Source organism: Mustelus asterias, chromosome 19 (assembly GCF_964213995.1).
Source record: "Mustelus asterias chromosome 19, sMusAst1.hap1.1, whole genome shotgun sequence".
In the NCBI taxonomy this organism is placed as follows: domain Eukaryota; kingdom Metazoa; phylum Chordata; class Chondrichthyes; order Carcharhiniformes; family Triakidae; genus Mustelus; species Mustelus asterias.
Genome location: NC_135819.1, coordinates 66,369,042 through 66,390,625, shown reverse-complemented (window position 1 = coordinate 66,390,625; position 21,584 = coordinate 66,369,042). Strand labels below are relative to the sequence as shown.

Here is a 21,584-nt window from a genome sequence, read left to right as displayed (position 1 = left end):
CATTAGGGACGAAGGAGGTAATCTGTGGCTGGAGCCAGAGTGTTGAATGAATAAAAGAACAAAGAACAAAGAAAATTACAGCACAGGAACAGGCCCTTCGGCCCTCCAAGCCTGCACTGACCATGCTGCCTGACTTAACTAAAACCCCCTCCGTTTCCGGGGACCATATCCCTCCATTCCCATCTCATTCATGTACTTGTCAAGATGCCCCTTAAAAGTCACTACCGTATCCACTTCCGCTACCTCCCCCGGCAACGAGTTCCAGGCACCCACCACTCTCTGTGTAAAAAATCTGCCTCGTACATCTCTTTTAAAACTTGCCCCTCGCACCTTAAACCTATGCCCCCTAGTAATTGATTCTTCCACCCTGGGAAAAAGCTTCTGACTATCCACTCTGTCCATGCCTCTCATAATCTTGTGGACTTCTATCAGGTCTCCCCTCAACCTCCGTCGCTCCAGTGAGAACAAACCAAGTTTCTCCAACCTCCCCTCATAGCTAATGCCCTCCATACCAGGCAACATCCTGGTAAATCTTTTCTGTACCCTCTCCAAAGCCTCCACATCCTTCTGGTAGTGTGGCAACCAGAATTGAACACTATATTCCAAGTGCAGCCTCACTAAGGTTCTATAAAGCATCAACATGACTTGCCAATTTTTAAACTCAATACCCCGGCCGATGAAGGCAAGCATGCCGTATGCCTTCTTGACTACCTTCTCCATCTGCATTGCCACTTTCAGTGACCTGTGTACCTGTACATCCAGATCCCTTTGCCTATCAATACTCCTAAGGGTTCTGCCATTTACTGTATATTTCCTATCTGTATTAAACTTTCAAAAATGCATTACCTCACATTTGTCCGGATTAAACTCCATCTGCCATCTCTCCGCCCAAGTCTTCAACTGATCTATATCCTGCTGTATCCTCTGATGGTCCTCATTGCTATCCGCAAATCCACCAACCTTTGTGTCGTCCGCAAACTTACTAATCAATCCAGTTACATTTTCCTCCAAATCATTTATCTATATTACAAACAGCAAAGGTCCCAGCACTGATCCCTGAGGAATGCCACTTGTCACAGCCCTCCATTCAGAAACACACCCTTCCACTGCTATCCTCTGTCTTCTTTGATCGAGCCAGTTTTGTATCCACCTTGCCAGCTCACCTCTGATCCCATGCGACTTCACCTTCTGCACCAGTCTGCCATGAGGGACCTTGTCAAAGGCCTTACTGAAGTCCATGTAGACAACATCCACTGCCCTACCCTCATCAAATCTTCGTCACTTCCTCGAAAATCTCGATCAACTTCGTGAGACGCAACCTCCCCTTCACAAAACCATGTTGCCTCTCGCTAATATTTCACATTTGTCTTCACCCAAGGGAATGAGGACGATGGCATGGAATTCAGGCAGAGAGACTGTAAGGTTCTTGAGTAAATTGACAGAGGGACAATCAAGGTATTGGAGGCGTTGGATGAATCTCCAGGTCCAGATGAATTGTGCCTTAGGCTGCTGTGGAAGGCAAAGGAGGAGACTGTAGGGGCCCTGACCCAAATTTTCAATTCCTCCCTGGCCACTGGGTTGGTGCCAGTTGACTGGAGAACAGCTAATGTGGGTCCGCTATTTAAGAAGGGTTGTAGAGATAAACCAGGGAACTACAGACCAGTGAATCTCACATCAGTGGTAGGGAAACTATTAGAGAAACGTCTGAAGGAGAGCATCTATCTCCATTTGGAGAGGCAAAGCTTGATCAGGGATAGTCAGCATGGCTTTGTCAGAGGGAGGTCATGCTTAACAAATTTGATTGAATTTTTGAGGAGGTGACCAGGTGTGTAGACAAGGGTAGAGCAGTTGATGTAATTCATATGGATTTCAGCAAAGCCTCTGACAAGGTCCCACATGGGAGACTTGTGGAGAAGGTAAATTCACATGGGATACAGGGTAATTTGAGAAAATGGATTTGAAATTGGCTCTGTTGTAGGAGACAGAGGGTGATGACAATGCTGCTTTAGTGACTGGAAGCCAGTGTCCAGTGACGTACCACAGGGATTTGTGTTGGGCCCCCTATTATTCATCATTTATATAAATGACATTGATGACTATGGTCAGGGTAGGATTTGTAAGTTTGCGGATGACACAAAGATTGGCCGGGTGGTTAACAGTGAGGTGGAATGCCTTGGGCTGCAAGAAGATATTGACAGAATGGTCAAATGAGCAGTGAAGTGGCAGATGAAATTTAATCCTGAAAATTGTGAGGTGATACACTTTGGAAGAAGTAATTTCACAAGAAAGCATTAAATGAATGGTAGGACACTAGCAAGTTCTGTGGAACAAAGGAACCATAACGTGTTTGTCCACAGATCTCTGAAAGTGGAAGGGCATGTTAGTCGAGTGGTGAAAAAGACATATGGGATACTTGCCTTTATCAAGCAAGGCATAGATTACAAAAGCAGGGAAGTCATTTTGGAGTTGTATAGAACTTTGGCGAGGCCACAGCTAGATTACTGTGTGCAGTTCTGGTCACCACATTATTGGAAGGATGTGATTGCACTGGAGGTGGTGCAGAGGAGATTTACCAGGATGTTACCTGGAATGGAACATTTAAGTTATGAAGGGAGATTGGATAGGCTTGGGTCGTTTTCATTGGAGCAGAGAAGATTGAGAGGCGACCTGATCGAGGTGCATAAGATTGTGAGAGACATGGACAGAGTGGATAAGCAGCAGCTATTCCCCTTCGTTGAAGGGTCAGTCATGATGGGACATAGGCTCAAGGTGAGGGGCAGGAGGTTTAGGGGGATGTGAGGAAAAATGTTTTTACCCAGAGGGTGACGACAGTCTGGAATGCATTGACTGGGAGGGTGGTGGAGGCAGGTTGCCTCACATCTTTTTAAAAGTATCTGGATGAGCTCTTGGCACATCATAACATTCAGGGCTATGGGCCAGTGCTGCCCATTTGGGATTAGGTGGGAGTTCAGGTCTTTCTAATGTATCGGTGCAGACTCGATGGGCGAAGGGCCTCTTCTGTGCTGTATGATTGGAGCCAGAGACAGCAGTGTTTCCACTGGGGGCACTTTTCATGCCCTTTCAAGAACAACAACTTGCATTTATCCAGCACCTTTTAATTCCAAAACAAATCCAGATAAGTTGTGGGGAATCTTTACTGTTAAAATTGGCTTCAAGGCAGCTAACTGGTTGAGTGAATGTAAAACCTGTGGATTCTCAGACAGGTCGAGTAATGAGAATATTTAAAATAAGGATATTAGAACAGATACTTCAGATTTCAATAAAAGTCTGGTTGGATTAATTAAACTAACCAATGACACTGAGCTCAGAATGATGGCATGAATGAATACTCCAGTAACTCTACAAGATATTACTGTAGGTGAGCTGTGAAGTTAGGTGTAATTGCAGTCAAATAATAATTCTGACTCAAAGGGCCTGATTTTACCATCAAGTTGCGCCCGTTTGCGGGCACGAAATCTTGGTAAAGTCAGGCGTGAGGCGAGTGGGGTGATTTGTGCCTGCCTCCACGCCGGTTCCCCCTTTACCAAGGCCCGAAAATGGACGCGATCGGGGCCATGCCCAAATTGGGCGCGACGGCCATGTAAGTGCATTTGAATGCATTTAAATTAACTTAATAGGTTGCGTGCCCAACTTTACCAGCACTTCCCCCTTTACCACCACTTTCGCCAATCTGGAATCGGTGCGAAACAGACATGCTCCATAAAAGTCCGATTCGGGCGCTCCATCAGTGAGGGTTAGTGAGGAGGTAAGTGCGTAGCGTCCAATGGCTCTCTGCTGCTCACGGGTATCATTTCGTTGCGGCAATTTTTTTTTTTTGTCGGTGGCAGCTCTGCGAGTGTGTGGGAGGGTGGGGGGCTGTTGCTCAGCATGGTCTCCGTGTCTGACTTGCAGCACGGACCCGGGTCTCAGCACTGACCTCGGGCCTTGCGGTGCTGCTGGGTCCTAGTGCCCTCAACTCACTTCCAGCTGAAGGATTTTCCCAAAGCCCTTGCAAATTACACTGCTGCAGCTTCTCAACTTTGCAAGGAACTGTGATTGTGGGGAGCATGTGGCTGGGGGAATTGCGGGGGAGCGTGCTGTGACTGTGGGGACCATGTGGCTGGGGGATTTGGAGGGGCTTTGATTTTAGGGAGCATGTGGGTGGGGGAATTGGGGGGTATGGACAGTGACTGTTGATGTGCTAGGGGCAAGTAGCGTTCCTTAACCTCTACATGTGTTCCTCTCCATCTCCCCCCCAACCCTTCAGAGTGACGAGATAGTTTTTACGATGTAACCAATCGATCTTGCTGTTCTTTTGGTTGCTGCTGGAGCTGAGGAGGAGAAGCTGGAGGAGGAATTGCGGGCACAGGAGACTCAGGCCTTACCACTTCCAGGAGTAGAGGGGGACAACCACCAGAGGCAGGAGGTGGCTGCCATTCACCCATGGTGGAAGGCGCAGGAGAAGGAGGGAGCAGAGACCCCGACAGTTCCGTGCACGAGTGTCATTTGAACAGATGTCGGACACCGTGTGCCACTGACGTCTCCGCCTCCAAAAGGAGACAGTGCAACACCTGTGCCACGTGTTGCAGGACCTGACACCTGGAGGCAGGGGGGGCACCCACTCTCGGTGGCTGTCAAACTGACGGCCACTCTGAACTTTTATTCAACTGGTTCCTTCCAGACCCCGAGCGGAGATGTCTGTGGCATCTCCCAATCAGCTGTGCACACCTGTGTCAAGCAGGTCACAGAAGCCCTGTATTCCCGGGCTGGGCAGTACATCAAATTTAACCTTGACCAGGCCCATCAGGAAGCCCGGGCTGCAGGGTTCGCAGCCATTGTGGTGATGTCTAACGTACAGGGGGCCATCGACTGCAAACACGTCGCCCTCAAGGCCCCCCTACAGAATCCGCGGAGATTCATCAACAGTAACGGGTTCCACTCCCTGAATTTTCAACTCGTGTGTGACCATAATAAAACCACTTTGCATGTCTGCCCAAGACATCCAGGTAGTATGCACGACAGCTTCATTGTCAGGAGCTCGGACATCCCAGACGCATTTGAGGAGGAGCCCAGCCTGTGGGGGTGGCTTGTGGGCGATATGGGTTACCCGCTCAAACACTGGAATGCATTCGATTGGAAAGTAGAGAATGTAACTCCTCTCTACTCAAGGAAGGAAGGAGACAGAAAGCAGGAAGCGAAAGCTAGTTAACTTAACAATTGCCATAGGGAAAATGCAGCGATCCATTATTAAAGAGGTTATAGCAGGACATTTAGAAAATCTCAATGCAATCAGGCAGAGTCAACATGATTTGCTTTGGGTGAACCAAGTAAACTAATTTAACCAAACTGAGGGACAAATGAAAAAAATTAAAGGGACCAAACAAAGAACAAATCAGGAAGGAAACTTAAAACATCAAACCAAAATGTGGTTCATTCAGTCTATCGGGGTTGATAAAACATCCCAGTCCCTGCGGTGCCCAGAGGAATGGAAGGCCTCGATGATGCTGGCAGATATCAGCTGTTCCTTCCCCAGGGACACTCAGCTACGAATGTAGAGGTGGTAGAGGGGCAGTTAGTTGGGCCAGATGACCCCCTCGATCGCCCACTGTCTGGACCTGTTGATGGTGAATGTGGCCAGACCCAGCAGCAGGTTCAAGAAAAGGTCCTCTTCCTTCCCCACCCGCATTTGCATCGGGTGCTCGTGGATCAGGAGTGTGGGACTGAAATTCACACAAAACTACAACAATAGGTTTTTCAAATCACTGAAAAAGTTGTGCAGTCTATTTCAACTAATGTATATGTGGTGTTGTACCTGTTAATTCTCAGATACTTTCAACCAGTTTACTTACTCCAAGGTTTTACCCCGGTGCCCTTATTTGCAAGGTGGACAAAGGGCAAACACAAGTAAAGATTCAACAAGTTTATTAAATAACACTATTAACCCTTAAATTACCCACATAAAACAAGAGGATACCCCAGCAGATTCAAGTATACTACCCGTAAAGATGGCTTGGTTAAACTGCAGGCCCGATTCTCTGAGTCCCTCTGGTCTGTTGTCACGAAGGTGAGTCTCGATGGCCGCTTCTTCCTTCCTTCCTTGTCTGGTCAGTCTTCCGAATGGTCACGGCTGTCTCCCCTGTCGAGTCTTCGCTCCGTGTGCCTCTGAGTGTGTCACTTTATCCCCAGCCTGCTTGCCTTTCCAGAAACTTCTCTGGCTTCTGGCCAATGAGGTCCCAGGAGGGGATTCCAATACCCAGTGGGTTTCTTGATGTCTGCCTGACAGGACACCAGGGTCCGCCCCCCAGGTGTCCATCTCCATGTTGTTAAACTTGTTATCAGGTAAGGTTTCTACAGGATCTCTTGGTGACAGAAAGTCTGGCCCGATCTGGGCTTCTAACAATAGACCGATGCATTTCAATGAGGTGCCATGATCTCCTGCTAAGTCTCAAGTAGAGTGTAACGACCTTTGATGGGTGGTTGATGGGTCAGGCCCAGACACATTTGTGTATTGTACAATTGGCCTGCCTGAGGTTTGACTGTGTTTGATTTCAATGTGCCCAATTCTTTAATTTAGGATATCCAATTTTATCAGCCTTAAAACTAGGCCCTGTTTATATCACCACAGTGGTCCACGCACTTGACAAGGCCGTAAAAGGGAAATCAGGTTTGTCTAATTTACTGGAGTCCCTTGAGGAAGTAACAGTAATGTGGATAAAGGGAAACCTAAGGATTTGTGTACTTAGATTTCCAGAAGATATTTGACAATCTGCCACACCAAAGGTCACAAAGCAAAGTAAGAGCTCATGGTGTAGAGGGTAACATGTTAGCTTGGATAGAGGATTGATCAGCTAAAGGAAGCAGAGAGTGGGCATTAATGAGTCATTTCTGACTTGGCAAGATGTAACAAGTGGAATGCCACAGGGACCAGTGCTGGAGCTTCAACTCAGTACAATCTTTATCAGTGACTTCAGTGAAGGGATCAAATGTAAGGTTGCCTAACTTGCTGATGACACAAAGATAGGTAGGAGGAGGAGTTGTGACAATTTCTTCTTTCCAGGATCTTCTCACTTTTTTAGAACATAGAACATAGAACATTACAGCGCAGTGCAGGCCCTTCGGCCCTCGATGTTGCACCGACCAGTGAAACCAATCTAAAGCCCATCTAACCTACACTATTCCAATATCATCCATATGTTTATCCAATGACCATTGAAATGCCCTTAATGTTGGCGAGTCCACTGCTGCTGCAGGCAGGGCATTCCATGCCCTTACTACTCTCTGAGTGAAGAACCTACCTCTAACATCTGTCCTATATCTATCGGCCCTCAATTTAAAGCTATGTTTTTATTAGTTTAAAGCCATTTAGTGTCTACAAGATAGTTATCTTGAAAAGTTATAAAGTTATTTAAGCAAGGTGTATAAAATGTTATGATGTGTTTAATGAGAGAACTATCTTGCCCTTTGTTTGCCTCTGGCTTAATTTACAAATACGTGGTGAACATTCCCTCTGAAAACAAGCTGTTTTTTTATTGTGTGTTATCTTATCCCCCTGTTTGCCCTCTCTGTGTTTCTGGTTTCTTTGGAAAGTGATGTGTAAGAATCTGATTGGGATTGTTCTCACATCAAAACCATCAGAGGGAAATCCAGACTAAACTTCCTTCAGAGAAGAGACAGTCACTGTCTAGAAATAGTCAAGAAAATATCGAATGTTATTTTTAATTCCTATAGTTTTATTGATTATTGTGTATCACAGTGAACATTAAATTGGCCATGGGATGTGAGCATCACTGGCAAGGTCAGCATTGAGAAGCAGGTGGGAGCCACTCTCTTGAACTGCTGCAGTCAATCTGGTGTAGGCACACCCACAGTGCTGACAGAAAGTGTTTGGATTCAGTGATAGTGAAGGAACAGCGATATAGTTCCAAGTCAGAATGGTGTGTGTATTGGAGGGGAACGCGCTGGGCTGAGATGATGTAATGTTGATCCAAGGTAGAATGATTTCCAGTGAAAGGTTGCATCTCAGTCAAATCTAGTGGCAGGGTTGGTAACTGATATCTTAGACAGCAAAATCAGAAAAATACTGATTCCTATGGATTTAATTTAACACAAGACAAAGGGGCAGATATTCAACCTCCTTCAGGCCTGTTAATTGGGTGTAAATCAAGGGAGAAACTTATCAAAATAGGACTGGGGTCTCCTGGGCTTGCTTTGCTCCTGCAGTTTGATAGCTGCCATAGAGTCATAGAGGTTTACATCATGGAAACAGGCCCTTTGGCCCAACTTGTCCATGCCATTGGGACACTAAGCTAGTCCCAATTGCCATTTTGAATCAGGTGACTTTCGTTTGTTTCTTTGAACAGAAATCTCGAGGGGATGATTCTCCCAGGCCGCTGCACTGCTCAATTAGGGCAGCAGGCTGGGAGACATCAGCGGGGGTCCTGTAATGAGACTCATGACTGGTGTCCGGCCGATCGTGAGTCTCCCTGGCCATTTTTTCTGACGTAATCAGCCTCGCGCCGGAAATCGGCGCAAGGCTGATTACCATATGGAAATTGACATTTCCATGTGATTAACGAGCCTGGGACTGTGATCTCTGGACGTGCTAATATCAGCCCCCCATCTGAGAGAGGTTCCCACCAGTGGGGATTAAAGCTGGTCCCATCAATGCGGACCAGGCGTGATCACCCTGCTGGTGGACACAGAAGCCGAGAGGTCAGAGACAGAGGGCAGGGTCCCTTACACTGTGCCAGCTTGGCACTGCCGACCTGGTCCCTGTGTAATGCCCTCCAGGCACTCTGACACTGCCCACTGGGCACACTGGCGCTGCCCGTTGGGCACCGGGAATCAAAGGGGTAGGGCCAGAAGGGGCAGGGCCTACTGACGGCAGGGCCAATCGGTGGTGGGGGGCATGCTGTGCACTCTGCATTAGAGATTGGTGGGAGAGGGAGGGAGGAGGGCGATCGGGGATGCAAATGGGGGAGGGGATTGGTGTTGGCCAGGGGGAGCTGGTGACTTGGTCTGGTTGGGGGGGGGTGGTTTGGGGAGTCTGGCAATCAGTGGGGGGGGGAGGCCGGGCTGGCCAGCGATCGGTTGGGGGGGAGGTTACGAAGCTAGCGATTGGGGGTAGGGGGCCTGGGAAGCAATTGGGAGGCCTGCGATCAGGAGGCCAGTGATGTGGGAGCCAGTGTATATGTGTCAATCTCCCCACTGACAGATCGGTGCATTTGCAGTGGTCACTCAGCACTGTGCTGCCGGCTTCTCCAGCGCCCCCCACTTCCCAGTGTGAATCCCCCTCTGTGAAGCACAGAGTGCCGGGACTTGTTCAACTAACTACGACCAAAAAAAAAATCCCGCTTCTCGCCCGTTAGGCTCTATAATATCCAAAATATCTGTTCGAAAAAAAAACGCAATCAGAAAGTTAGCGCGTATACTCAGGTAAAAGTCAAATTTTTGAGAAGATCTTTTTGGGCCAAATGATATGGGTTGACTTTTAGAGGGAGGAAAGAGTGTCCATCCATGGTTTTGGAAAAGCTGGCTGAATATTGTCATCTTTATAACGGATGGAAGAATTCAGCAGATTCAATGATGCACGATGTAAGCACATTGATGTACATGGTCAGCAGCTCTGAGACATAGAGGGAGAGAGAGAGAGATCCACATCGACACAAATCAGTAATAACAGTGACACACATTAACAAGGAAAGAAAAACAAACCAAGCACTGGGGTTATTAGGAATAGAATTGAAAAGTAAAGAATTTATGCTAAACTGGAATCAAACTTTGGTGAGTCATCACTTGGAACAGCACATGCACTTCTAGCCATCATAGTATGAAATGAATATCGAATCATTGATGTTGACACGCAAAAAAAAATTGAAAGGATGATACACAAATTGCAGAGTTTTTGCAGTTTTGGTCCCATTATCTAAGAGAGGATGTACTTGCCATAGAGGGAGTGCAGTGAAAGTTCATCAGACTGATTCCTGGGATGGTAAGATTGTTGTATGAGGATTGATTGGGTTGAATGGGCATGTATTCACTGGAATTTAGAAAACTGAGATGGTATTTAATGGAAAAGTATAGAATTTTGACCGAGCTGGACTGACTGGATGCAGGGATGTTGCTTCCTCTGGCTGGGGGCAGGGTCTTGAAGCTTTGTACAAATGCAATGAAAACACATTCACAGTGACCTCACCAGTCTGTGGAGATGTGTTTCAGGAGATGATTTATTGTGTATTGAAGAGTGTATCAGTTATTTTGTCTCAGAAGAGGGGGAAGCCATTTCGGACTGAGTTGAGGAGAAACCTTGGTAAACCTGTGGAATCGCTACCACAGAAGGCTGTGGAAGCCAAATTGCTGAGTAAGTGCTGCTTGGTAGCACTGTTGATGACCCCTTCCTTCATTTTACTGACGATCGAAAGTTGACTAATGGGGCAGTAATTGGCTGGGGGAGATTGGTCCTGTCTCACGTGTACAGGACATCCCTGGGTAATTTTCCACATTGCTGGGTAGATGCCAATGTTGTAGCTGTACTGGAACAGCTCGGCTGGACCCAAGGAATATGTAAAATTCCTCAACGCCACAGTATCTGAATTGGTGGAAGGAAACAACAGCCATAATCTAGCAACAAAAGATTTTGTCAAAATAACTGATACACTCTTCAATACACAATAAATCATCTCCTGAAACACATCTCCACAGACTGGTGAGGTCACTGTGAATGTGTTTTCATTGCATTTGTACAAAGCTAGAACATTTCAACCAGGCAGTTAATCCCCATCTTACGCATTGAGACACAGAGGAACACAAAATGATTCCTCAGATATATCAAGTTTAATTTTTTGAGATAGTCAGTCAATCCACTATTGCAGAATACGCTAACACCAGGACTACCTTTCCACCATTAATGACAAACAAACCTCAAAATGACTCAACAGATCAATCAAGTGATTCAGATCAATGTGAAAAGTTAAAAGTGGATGTCAATTCACTGAGTCAATACTACACAACAGCAGCTTTTCAAGAGGCAAAAAGCCAAAAGCTTTAGTCAGGACCGAGGGGGCGCGATGGCCGAGTGGTATTATCACTGGACTATTAATCGAGAAACTCAGCTAAAGTTCTGGAGACCCGGGTTCGAATCCCACTACGGCAGATGCTGGAATTTGAATTCAATAAAAGATATCTGGAAATAAGAATCTACTGATACCATGAAACCATTGTCAATTGTTGGAAAAGCCCATCTGGTTCAGTAATGTCCTATAGGGAAGGAAATCTGCCGTCCTTACCTGGTCTGGCCGACATGTGACTCCAGAACCACAGCAATGTGGTTGACTCTCAACTGCCCTCTGAAATGGCTGAGCAAGCCATTCGGTTGTTTCATCATTTCAAGATGGCAGCTCACCACCACCTTCTCGAGGGCAACTAGGGATGGACAACAAAATCTGGCCAGCCAGTGACACCTATGTCCCACAAATGAACAAAAAAAACACAAAATACCCAACGTCCCAACAGTGCTCCTTCCCAATCCGACCAAACCATTTCATGAATTTAAATACCTCAATTAGGCCAAATTACAGACCGGGATTTTCCACTCCCGTTCAAATCAGGCGGTTCAGCCACCAGAGTGGGAAATATCAAGACAAGTGCAAAGTCTTGTTTCACATTGAAATGAACACAGGACACGATTGTCCCTTCCCACTATCAGTGACGGCGCATTTCCTGACGTGAAAAGTCAGATCTCATTTGAATACATCAACATGTAATTATCAGGCCTGTACGCCGGAATCATCCATGGTGGCAGACCGGTGTGAAGGCCGACTGGTTCCCCAGTGTGGAGGTGTGAATCTAGCAAGTGGACCTCCCAGTGGAGATCATTTCTAAGAGGGGAGAGAGTCATGCCTGGTACTGCCTGGTAGTACTCTGACACTGCCCAGGCACTACCTTGGCACTAACCAGGTATGCCCTGGCCCAGCTTGGGCACTCTCCAGGGACACCACCTTGCACTTGCTGCCAGTTTGAGTAAATCCCAACGTCTCTATTCTCTGTTTCCTGGTTTAAAGCCAGCTTGCCATCCATTCTACTATTTGGTCCTTTAGCTGCTTTGATCTTTATCTTGAGTCTCCTGGACTCGAAATATAGAAACATAGGAACATAGAAAAACTACAGCACAATACAGGCCCTTCAGCCCACAAAGTTGTGCCGAACATGTCCCTACCTTAGCGATTACTAGGCTTACCTATAACCCTCTATCTTACTACGTTCCATGTACTTATCTAAAAGTCTCTGAAAAGACCCTATCGAATCCGCCTCCACCACTTTTGCTGGCAGCCCATTCCACGCACCCACCACCCTCTGAGTGAAAAACTTACCCCTGACATCTCCTCTGTACCTACGCCCCAGCACCTTAAACCTGTGTCCTCTTGTGGAAACCATTTCAGCCCGAGGAAAAAGCCTCTGACTGTCCACTCGATCAATACCTCTCAACATCTTATACACCTCTATCAGGTCACCCCTCATCCTTCGTCTCTCCAAGGAGAAAAGGCCAGGCTCACTCAACCTATCCTCATAAGGCATGCTCCCCAACCCAGGCAACATCCTTGTAAATCTCCCCTGCACCCTTTCTATGGCTTCCACATCCTTCCTGTAATGAGGCGACCAGAACTGAGCACAGTACTCCAAGTGGAGTCTGACCAGGGTCCTATATAGCTGCAACATTTTCTCATGACTCCTAAACTCAATCGCACCATGGCCGCGTCTGTGACTACCCCCACCCCCACCCACCCACCCCCCCAACACACCACGGAGGCTTGTGCCCATATCAACTTATCTCCTTGCTCCCCTTCAATACTGCTGTGCCTGCAGCAGACCTTTATATAGCAGGAGCTTTCCTCGCCAGCGTGCCGTCCCCCTGACAGGGTCGTTAAAGTAAGTGAGGAAGGGATGATTGCATTCGGACCATGTTAATGATATTGAGATGCAGCCACTGTAAGCAAATTAACAACTCGCCCATTTTGGGCGCACTCCTCATCTCGCCTGGGAAAACAGTGTGGTACGATTGGAACCGGCGGGAAAACAGGCACGATTCCTGTTTTTATCCTTCCCACGCAATCTTACGACCTCACCACGCCGAAATACGGGCAGGATGAGGTCGGAAAATTCTGCCTGGTGTGTGAATGCAGTGAGGTGAAATGTCCCACTCCCGAGGCCAGTCTTGTCTACCATGTACTCATCAATTTCCAGCCTCCTGAATGAGAAATGAACCGTGAATGTTGTGATTATTGCAACTTGTTTTAATCTGCAGCTGATCCTGATCTGAATATCGAATTGGAGAATCAGGCAGAGACGAATCAGGACATTGAGAAACGTAATTACTGGGGACGATATTGTTCTGGGGGTGTGCCTTATTCTGACCATTGCTACAAGTTTGTCAATTATGAAAAGACTTGGATTGATGCTGAGGTAAATCCCTACAATGGTTGTAAGTTATTCAAGTTCCTCAATGTTTCTAAACATGACCAAACTGCATTTGCATGTATTTCAAGTGAATTAAAGAACTGCCTGCCCAACTTTATCAGCATTTCCCCCTTTACCGCTACGTTCGCCAATCCGGAATCGCGCCGAAATGGACCTGCTGAATAAAAGTCTGAATCGGGCGCTCCAGCTGCTGAAGAGGTGAGTCCAGAGCTTCCAACGGCTCTCTGACTCAGATCAGTGGTGGGGAGGAGGAGGGAGGCGGGTCAGATGTACCTCTTGGTGGGGGAGGGGAGTTCTCGGGGGGGTGCCATAGGCCAGATCATTCTCTGCGGGGGGGGGGGGGAGTGAGGCCAGATCACTCTCTGGGAGGGGGGGGAGTGAGGCCAGATCACTCTCTGGGGGAGATGGGGGGGGGGGGGGCGGGCGGGGAGTGAGGCCAGATCACTCTCTTGGGGAGGGGGGGGGGGGGGGAGTGAGGCCAGATCATTCTCGGGGGTGGGAGGGGGAGTGAGGCCAGATCACTCTCTGGGAGGGGGGGGAGTGAGGCCAGATCACTCTCTGGGGGAGATGGCGGGGGGGGGGAGGGGGGGGGGGGGCGGGGAGTGAGGCCAGATCATTCTCGGGGGTGGGAGGGGGAGTGAGGCCAGATCATTCTCTGGGAGGGGAGGGAGTGAGGCCAGATCATTCTCTGGGGGAAGGGGGGAGGTGCCAGATGATTCTCTGGGGCAGGGGGGTTAGTGAGGCCAGATCATTCTCGGCGGGGAGGGGGAGTGAGGCCAGATAATTCTCTGGTTGAGGGGGGGGGGAGTGAGGGCAGATCATTCTCTGGGGTCGGGGGGCGGGGAGGGAGGGAGGCAGGTCAGATGGATCTCTGGTAGGGGAGCAGAGGGGCCAGGGGGGGTCCGCTGCCACTCTGCGGACGATCGGTGGGGGGAAGGGGGCAGGGGGTCAGTCTGGGTAGCTGGGGGGGTGGAATAAGGGGGCCAATGAAGTCTGTGGAGACCATCGCTCCCGCTTTTCGCTCCTGGGCCGCTTTTTCCACTTTCTGCAGCCCGGGAGCGATGTAATACGGGCGCGCTTTTTCAAATTTTTCTCTAACTGCGTATGCGCAGTTCAGAGTTCCAATCGTTTCGGGCGCGCTAAGCCCCACCCACAGCGCGATTCAGACCCCCGATTTTTTTTTCAGGCTAAGTGCTTGTGGGGGCGCCTGAAAGCAGATTCCCAAGTTGGATCTGAATTGTGCCCAGATTCAGCCCTGAGAATGAAAATGGTAAAATCAGGCCCAGTGTATTCTGTCAGCTGGGTAATATGATCTACATTGGATTCTCCATTAAACACTGAGGGTAATGAGCTGTGACGTTGAACAGTACAGACAATGAAGCTCACAGGTTCACCCACGGACAGTGGTGAGAGTGTTATAACTGGGCTGAGTGTCTCTGCATTAGAAGAAAATCAAATCAGCACAGCTCCCTGATCCTGATCACCATCCAGTGTAACGTTCTGCCAAATGCCTGGTGTGGAAGTTTAGTGGGAACAGGATTGGGATCCTGATCTTCAGATCGAAGGGAGCAAGGTTGATTGAAAGGTCTGTTGTCAGCAAGGAATGAGAATGTTAAAAATCTGTCGCTGTTTAGCTCAATGTTCAGACATTTTCAACATCCACAAGGTGTTTCTAATATTTGGGTTGGGTTTGTTGACTGGGAAGTGATTTTGAGTTGTCTGCTCAGGTCACTTTCACTGGGTCAGTCATGTCTATCCATGATGTGGAGATGCCGGCGTTGGACTGGGGTAGGCACATGAGAAGTCTCACAACATCAGGTTAAAGTCCAACAGGTTTATTTGGTAGCACAAGGAATTGATTTTGAGTTGTCTGCTCACAACTCACCATCCCAGATACTGACATGTCGATGGGTCCAGTTAGTGTTGAGGCTTCTGGGACTCTCTGGTGAGCACGACACATCTGCTGATGTGCAACGGGTGGAGGAGGCCTCTGGCATGTGGGGGCCTGTTGGAGGCTTGGGCTCAGCTGGCTCCAGGCTGCATGCTGGGCCTCTGAGATCGCTTCTCCCTCAGCTGCTGGAGATGCAGCAACAGAGCCAGGGAATGCAGGAGGGGCTGACGGCCACATTGGACCAACTGTGAGGCTGTTGGGAGGAGTCCCAAAGCTTTCAGGTGGACCAGCTATTGACTGCCTTACGTGCTTCCCAGGCCAACACTGCAAGGATGGCATCTGCAGTGGAAAGCCTGGGGCAGGGGATCCTCACCATGAGTGGCAGGCTCCAAGCGATGACCGAGTCACAGAAGGCCACAGCTAGGGGACTGAACAGCCTTCTTAAGATTCTGCAGCCCATGGCTGAAGGCTCATGAGCTTGCAGGAAACCCAGCGGGACAGTGCTGAGACACAGCGGACAACGGCAGCAGCCCTTGAGAACATAGCCAGGTAACTGGCTGTCTGACCGAAGACAGAGGGTGGTGGTCGATGGAAAATATTTGGATTGGAGGCAGGTTGCTAGCGGTGTGCCGCAGGGATCAGTGCTTGGTCCTCTGCTCTTTGTGATTTTTATTAATGACTTAGAGGAGGGGGCTGAAGGGTGGATCAGTAAATTTGTTGATGACACCAAGATTGGTGGAGTAGTGGATGAGGTGGAGGGCTGTTGTAGGCTGCAAAGAGACATAGATAGGATGCAAAGCTGGGCTGAAAAATGGCAAATGGAGTTTAACCCTGATAAATGTGAGGTGATTCATTTTGGTAGGACTAATTTAAATGTGGATTACAGGGTCAAAGGTAGGGTTCTGAAGACTGTGGAGGAACAGAGAGATCTTGGGGTCCATATCCACAGATCTCTAAAGGTTGCCACTCAAGTGGATAGAGCTGTGAAGAAGGCCTATAGTGTGTTAGCTTTTATTAACAGCGGGTTGGAGTTTAAGAGCCGTGGGGTTATGCTGCAACTGTACAGGACCTTGGTGAGACCACATTTGGAATATTGTGTGCAGTTCTGGTCACCTCACTATAAGAAGGATGTGGAAGCGCTGGAAAGAGTGCAGAGGAGATTTACCAGGATGCTGCCTGGTTTGGAGGGTAGGTCATATGAGGAAAGGTTGAGGGAGCTGGGGCTGTTCTCTCTGGAGCGGAGGAGGCTGAGGGGAGACTTAATAGAGGTGTATAAAATGATGAAGGGGATAGATAGAGTGAACGTTCAAAGACTATTTCCTCGGGTGGATGGAGCTATTACAAGGGGGCATAACTATAGGGTTCGTGGTGGGAGATACAGGACGGATATCAGAGGTAGGTTCTTTACGCAGAGAGTGGTTGGGGTGTGGAATGGACTGCCTGCAGTGATAGTGGAGTCAGACACTTTAGAAACATTTAAGCGGTTATTGGATAGGCACATGGAGCGCACCAGGATGATAGGGAGTGGGATAGCTTGATCTTGGTTTCAGATAAAGCTCGGCACAACATCGTGGGCCGAAGGGCCTGTTCTGTGCTGTACTGTTCTATGTTCTATGTTCTAGAACATGGCCCAGTCACAGAGGGTCATGGCTGAGGGGCTGCAGAGTGTGGCCCAGTCTCAGAGGGCCATTGAGAGGTGGCCTCCGACTCAGGTGGCCATCGCAAAGGACTTGGTAGGACACAGGTGGTCCTCCAGGACTGGCAGGGCCAGGTGACGCCAGAGCTTCTGGAGCTCACTGCAGAAGCACCGCCGTCCCATGGAGTGACCCAGGGACCCACAGGAACCCCAAGGGAGGAGGAAGGGCTCGAGCCCATGCCGGGTCCTACCAGCCAGGAGACTGTGGCTGTGGCTACACCTTCTGACTCCCCACTTCCTGACACCGCGGCATTTCCGGGGCAGCGGGATGAAGGGAGTGTCATGGAAACATCCCAGACACCTGGAAGCAGACCAGGGCCCTCAAGGTCCAGGGCCTCCAGAGGACGCCCGCCATGCGCATCACAGGCCACGGATCATGGTAGGCAGCTGGCCCCCTCCACCTCCAATGTACATTCTGGGGAGTCACTGAGACGTAGTGTGAGCCCACGTAAGGTTAGGAAGTTGTAGTTGCATTGAGATGGCACGGGTGAAGGGCTAAACTAAACTATTTAAGCACGTTAACGTTTTCTGTTCACAAGTTTTTATATTAGAACTTGTTATATAAACATCTTTATTGCAATTCAATGTTTTTTCACCACCCACCTGTGACTAATTTGTCTCAGGTTTGTCTCGAATTGGAATCCACTTCCATTGATGATCGCCGGAGGGATGCTTCATATTGATGTCAGTTTGGGAGGCCCCTCAATACTGTGTCACTGAGAGAAGGAAGCCATTGTTTCCCTAGACCCCACGAGCGATTCCCTCCTGTCCCTAACCACACCCACCCAGGGCCCTGTATGGGGGTTTCAGATCCCTTACCCGCTACACGGACGTGGGCCCAGGTCCAGCGTGCGTGCGGAGCTCAGGTAGGAGTCAGACTAGTTTGCACCAGGGTATCATCATAATGGTGGTTAGCAAGTCGTCATCACCCTCCTGCCTGCCAAAAAACTCGCAAACACAGCGTACCCAGGCCCACCACTCTGGTGTGACAATGTTGCAGGAGATAGAAGGACTTTTGGGGGAGGGGGGGTGATGGAACCCACAGACACAAACCCTAGCGACTGAACCGCCTGGTGATCAGAGCCTCCCTTGCCACCCTCATTCATGCTGCCAGCCCTCCAGTGCCTGGTTGGTGTTCCTCGCCAGGCTTTTTCTCTTCTTCCTCCTCCTCCTCTTCCTCCTCCTCCTGTTGGTCATCCTACCCAGCGAAGCACGGCTGGTCAGCCTCCACGTCCTTCTCCTCCTCCAATAGGTCACCTCACTGCTGTGCCAGATTGTGCAAGGCACAGCACACCACCACAATGCGGGAGGAGATCAGGGGGCTGTATTGTAGGGCCCCGCCAGATCGGTCCAGGCACCGGAATCGCATTTGGAGGAGCCCAATGCACCTCTCCACTATCGGGCGGGTGGCTACATGGGCCTCATTATAGCGGGTCTCCACCTCACACACAGGCCTCCGCACAGGCGTCATCAGCCATGTCCAAAGCGGTTAACCCAAATCACCCACGAGCCACTCCCGCAGACTGGGCTCCTCCTCAAATGCCTCCGGGATGTGAGAGCCCCTGACAATGAAGCTGTCATGCATGTTGCCTGGATGTCTTGCACAGATGTGCATGATGGTCATATTGTGGTCACACACAAGTTGTACATTCAGGGAGTGGAACCTCTTTTTATTGACAAATCTCCGTGGATTCCGTAGGGGGGCCTTGAGGGTGACGTGTGTGCAGTCGATGGCCCCCTGCACGTGAGGCATCCCCGCAATGGCTGCAAACCCTGCAGCCTGATGAGCCTGGTCCAGGTTAAAGTTGTTGCCCAGCCCGGGCATACAGGGCTTCTGTGAACTGCCTCACACAGGTGTGTACAGCAGATTGGGAGATGCCACAGACATCTCCGCTAGGGGTCTGGAAAGAGCCAGTAACATGGATATTTAGAGCGGCCATCAATTTGACAGCCACCGAGAGTGGGTGCCACCCCGTCGGGTCTTGGTGCCAGGTCCTGCAACAGATTGGACAGGTGTTTCACGGCCTCATTTCGGAGTCGGAGATGTCACCAGCACACGGCCGACATCTGCTCGAGGACACTCGTGCATGGAACTGTCGGGGTCTCTGCTCCCTCCTTCTCCTAGGGGCACCCCCCCCCTCTGGGTGAATGGCGGCCACCTCCTGTCTCTGGTGGTTGTCTCCCTCTACTCCTGCAAGTGGTAAGGCCTGGGCCTCCTGTGCCCACAATTCTTCTTCCAGCTCCTCCTCCTCAGCTCCAGCAGCAACCAAAAGAACAGCAAGATCGATTGGTTGCATTGCAAAAGCCATCTCATCACTCTGAATGGGAGGGAGGGGAGATGGAGAGGAACACGTGCAGAGGTTAAGGAACGCTGCTTGCCCCGAACACACCAACAGTCAGAGCCCCCCACAATTCCCCCAGCCACATGCTCCCCACAATCACAGCCCCCCAACTCCCCCACCCACATGCTCCCCACAATCACAGCCCCCCAACTCCCCCAGCCACATACTCCCCATGATCACAGCCCCCCAACTCCCCCAGCCACATGTTCCTCACAATCACAGCCTTCCCCAATTCCCTCAGCCACATACTCCACATAATCACAGCCCTCACCAATTCCCCCAGCCACATGCTCCCCACAATTGCAGCACCCCCCCAATTCCCCCAGCCACATGCTCCCCACAATTGCAGCAACCCCTGCAATTCCCCCAGCCACATGCTCCCCACAATCACAGCCCCCCAACTCCCCCACCCACATGCTCCCCACAATCACAGCCCCCCAACTCCCCCAGCCACATACTCCCCATAATCACAGCCCTCACCAATTCCCCCAGCCACATGCTCCCCACAATCACAATTGCAAAGTTGAGAGGCTGCAGCAGTGCAATTTGCAAGGGCTTTGTGCAGATCTTTCAGCTGGAAGTGAGCTGAGGGCACTAGGACTCAGCAGCACAGCAAGACCCGAGGTCAGTGCTGAGACCCGGGTCCGTGCTGCAAGTCAGACATCAGAGACCCTCCTGAGCAACAGCCCCCCACCCTCCCACACACTCGCAGAGCCGCCACTAACCCAACAGAAAATGGCTGCAACGAAAGGACACCCGTGAGCAGCAGAGAGCCATCGGACGCTATGCACTAACCCTCACTGATGGAGCGCCCAAGTCGGACTTTTATGGAGCATGTCTGTTTTGCGCCAATTCCGGATTGGTGAATGCGATAGTAAAGGGGGAAGTGCTGGTAAAGTTGGGCGTGCATCCCATTAATTCAATTTAAATGCATTCAAATCCATTTAAATGGCTGTCGCGCCCGTTTCAGGCGCGGTCCTGATCATGGCCATTTTTGGTCCTTGGTAAAGGGCGAATCGGTGCAGAGGTGGGCGCGGATCACACTACTCGACTCACGCCCGACTTTACCAAGTTTTCGCGCCCACAAACAGATGCAACTTGATGGTAAAATCGGGCCCTCTGTTTGAAACACCGATTCCGGGCAACTCCCAGCCTCCAACTCACAACCCCCAGCTGTCGGACTACCCTGCCACCCAGTCCTCCCAACATTCCCCACATCCCCACTCGACTCCACAATTATCCCCAGGCCCCGGTGTTTGGCACTGTCTGCATCCCCTGCACAGTCTTAGTCAGTCCATGTCAAGAGCTCAGGGGCATACAGCAGGAGTTTGTCATTTTGTTGTTCACATTCTGCTGAAGAATAAGATTTCAACAGTAAACATATCGGAGCAGCAAAATTGAATATTTTCGATGTAGAACGGTAACAAGCAAAAACTGTCTTTTTTTTAAAGCTGTATTGCCAATCTCTGCGTCCAGGCAGCCATCTTGCCTCCATACACTGGGAGAATCAGAATGACTTCATGGGAAAGATGATAACTGAAGCCAATGGAAATCCTGTCTATACTTGGATTGGTTTGAATGACATGCACAAGGTAACGTTTCTTGAGTTTTCACACCATATTTCCACAGGATTCAATTCCTAGATTGCAGATAATGTAATCCAGACAGATATTCGAAAGCTGGATTCTAATTGGGAAAGTTCCAATTGTGTGAAGTCTGTGCAATGGGGAAGGAGACTGTTTTTATTATTATTCATTCGTGGGGCATGGGCAACGCTGGCTGGCCAGCATTTATTGCCCATCCTTAGTTGCCCGAGGGCAGTTGAGAGTCAACCACATTGCGGTGGCTCTGAAGTCACATGGAGGCCAGACCTGGTAAGGAAGGCAGATTTCCTTCCTTAAAGGACATTGGTGAACCATTTTCGTTTTTCCAACAATCGTTTCATGGTCACCAATAGATTCTTAATTCCAGATATTTTTTATTGAATTCAAATCCCACCATCACCTGTGGTGGCATTTGAACCCAGGTCCCCAGAACATGAGCTGAATTTCTGCATTAATAGCCCAGTGATAATGGCATGAGGCCATCACATCCCTTACAGTGAGGCCTTGCTATCCACCCACACAGAGAATCTCACCCAGGGGAAACTCAGCATCTTCACTCAGGAAGTGTCCAAACCCCC

General features: G+C 49.5%; 1 protein-coding gene across 1 annotated transcript in view; it reads left to right on the top strand.

Annotated features, from left to right (window-relative positions):
* The window catches only part of LOC144507507 (uncharacterized), a 119,283-nt gene extending 98,238 nt beyond the window's left edge, over positions 1–21,045 (top strand). Inside the window, exon 5 of the mRNA XM_078234632.1 lies at positions 20,854–21,045. Coding sequence (XP_078090758.1) covers positions 20,854–21,045 — 192 coding nt within the window. The remainder of the gene's footprint in view (positions 1–20,853) is intronic.
* Positions 21,046–21,584: the final 539 nt, after the last annotated feature.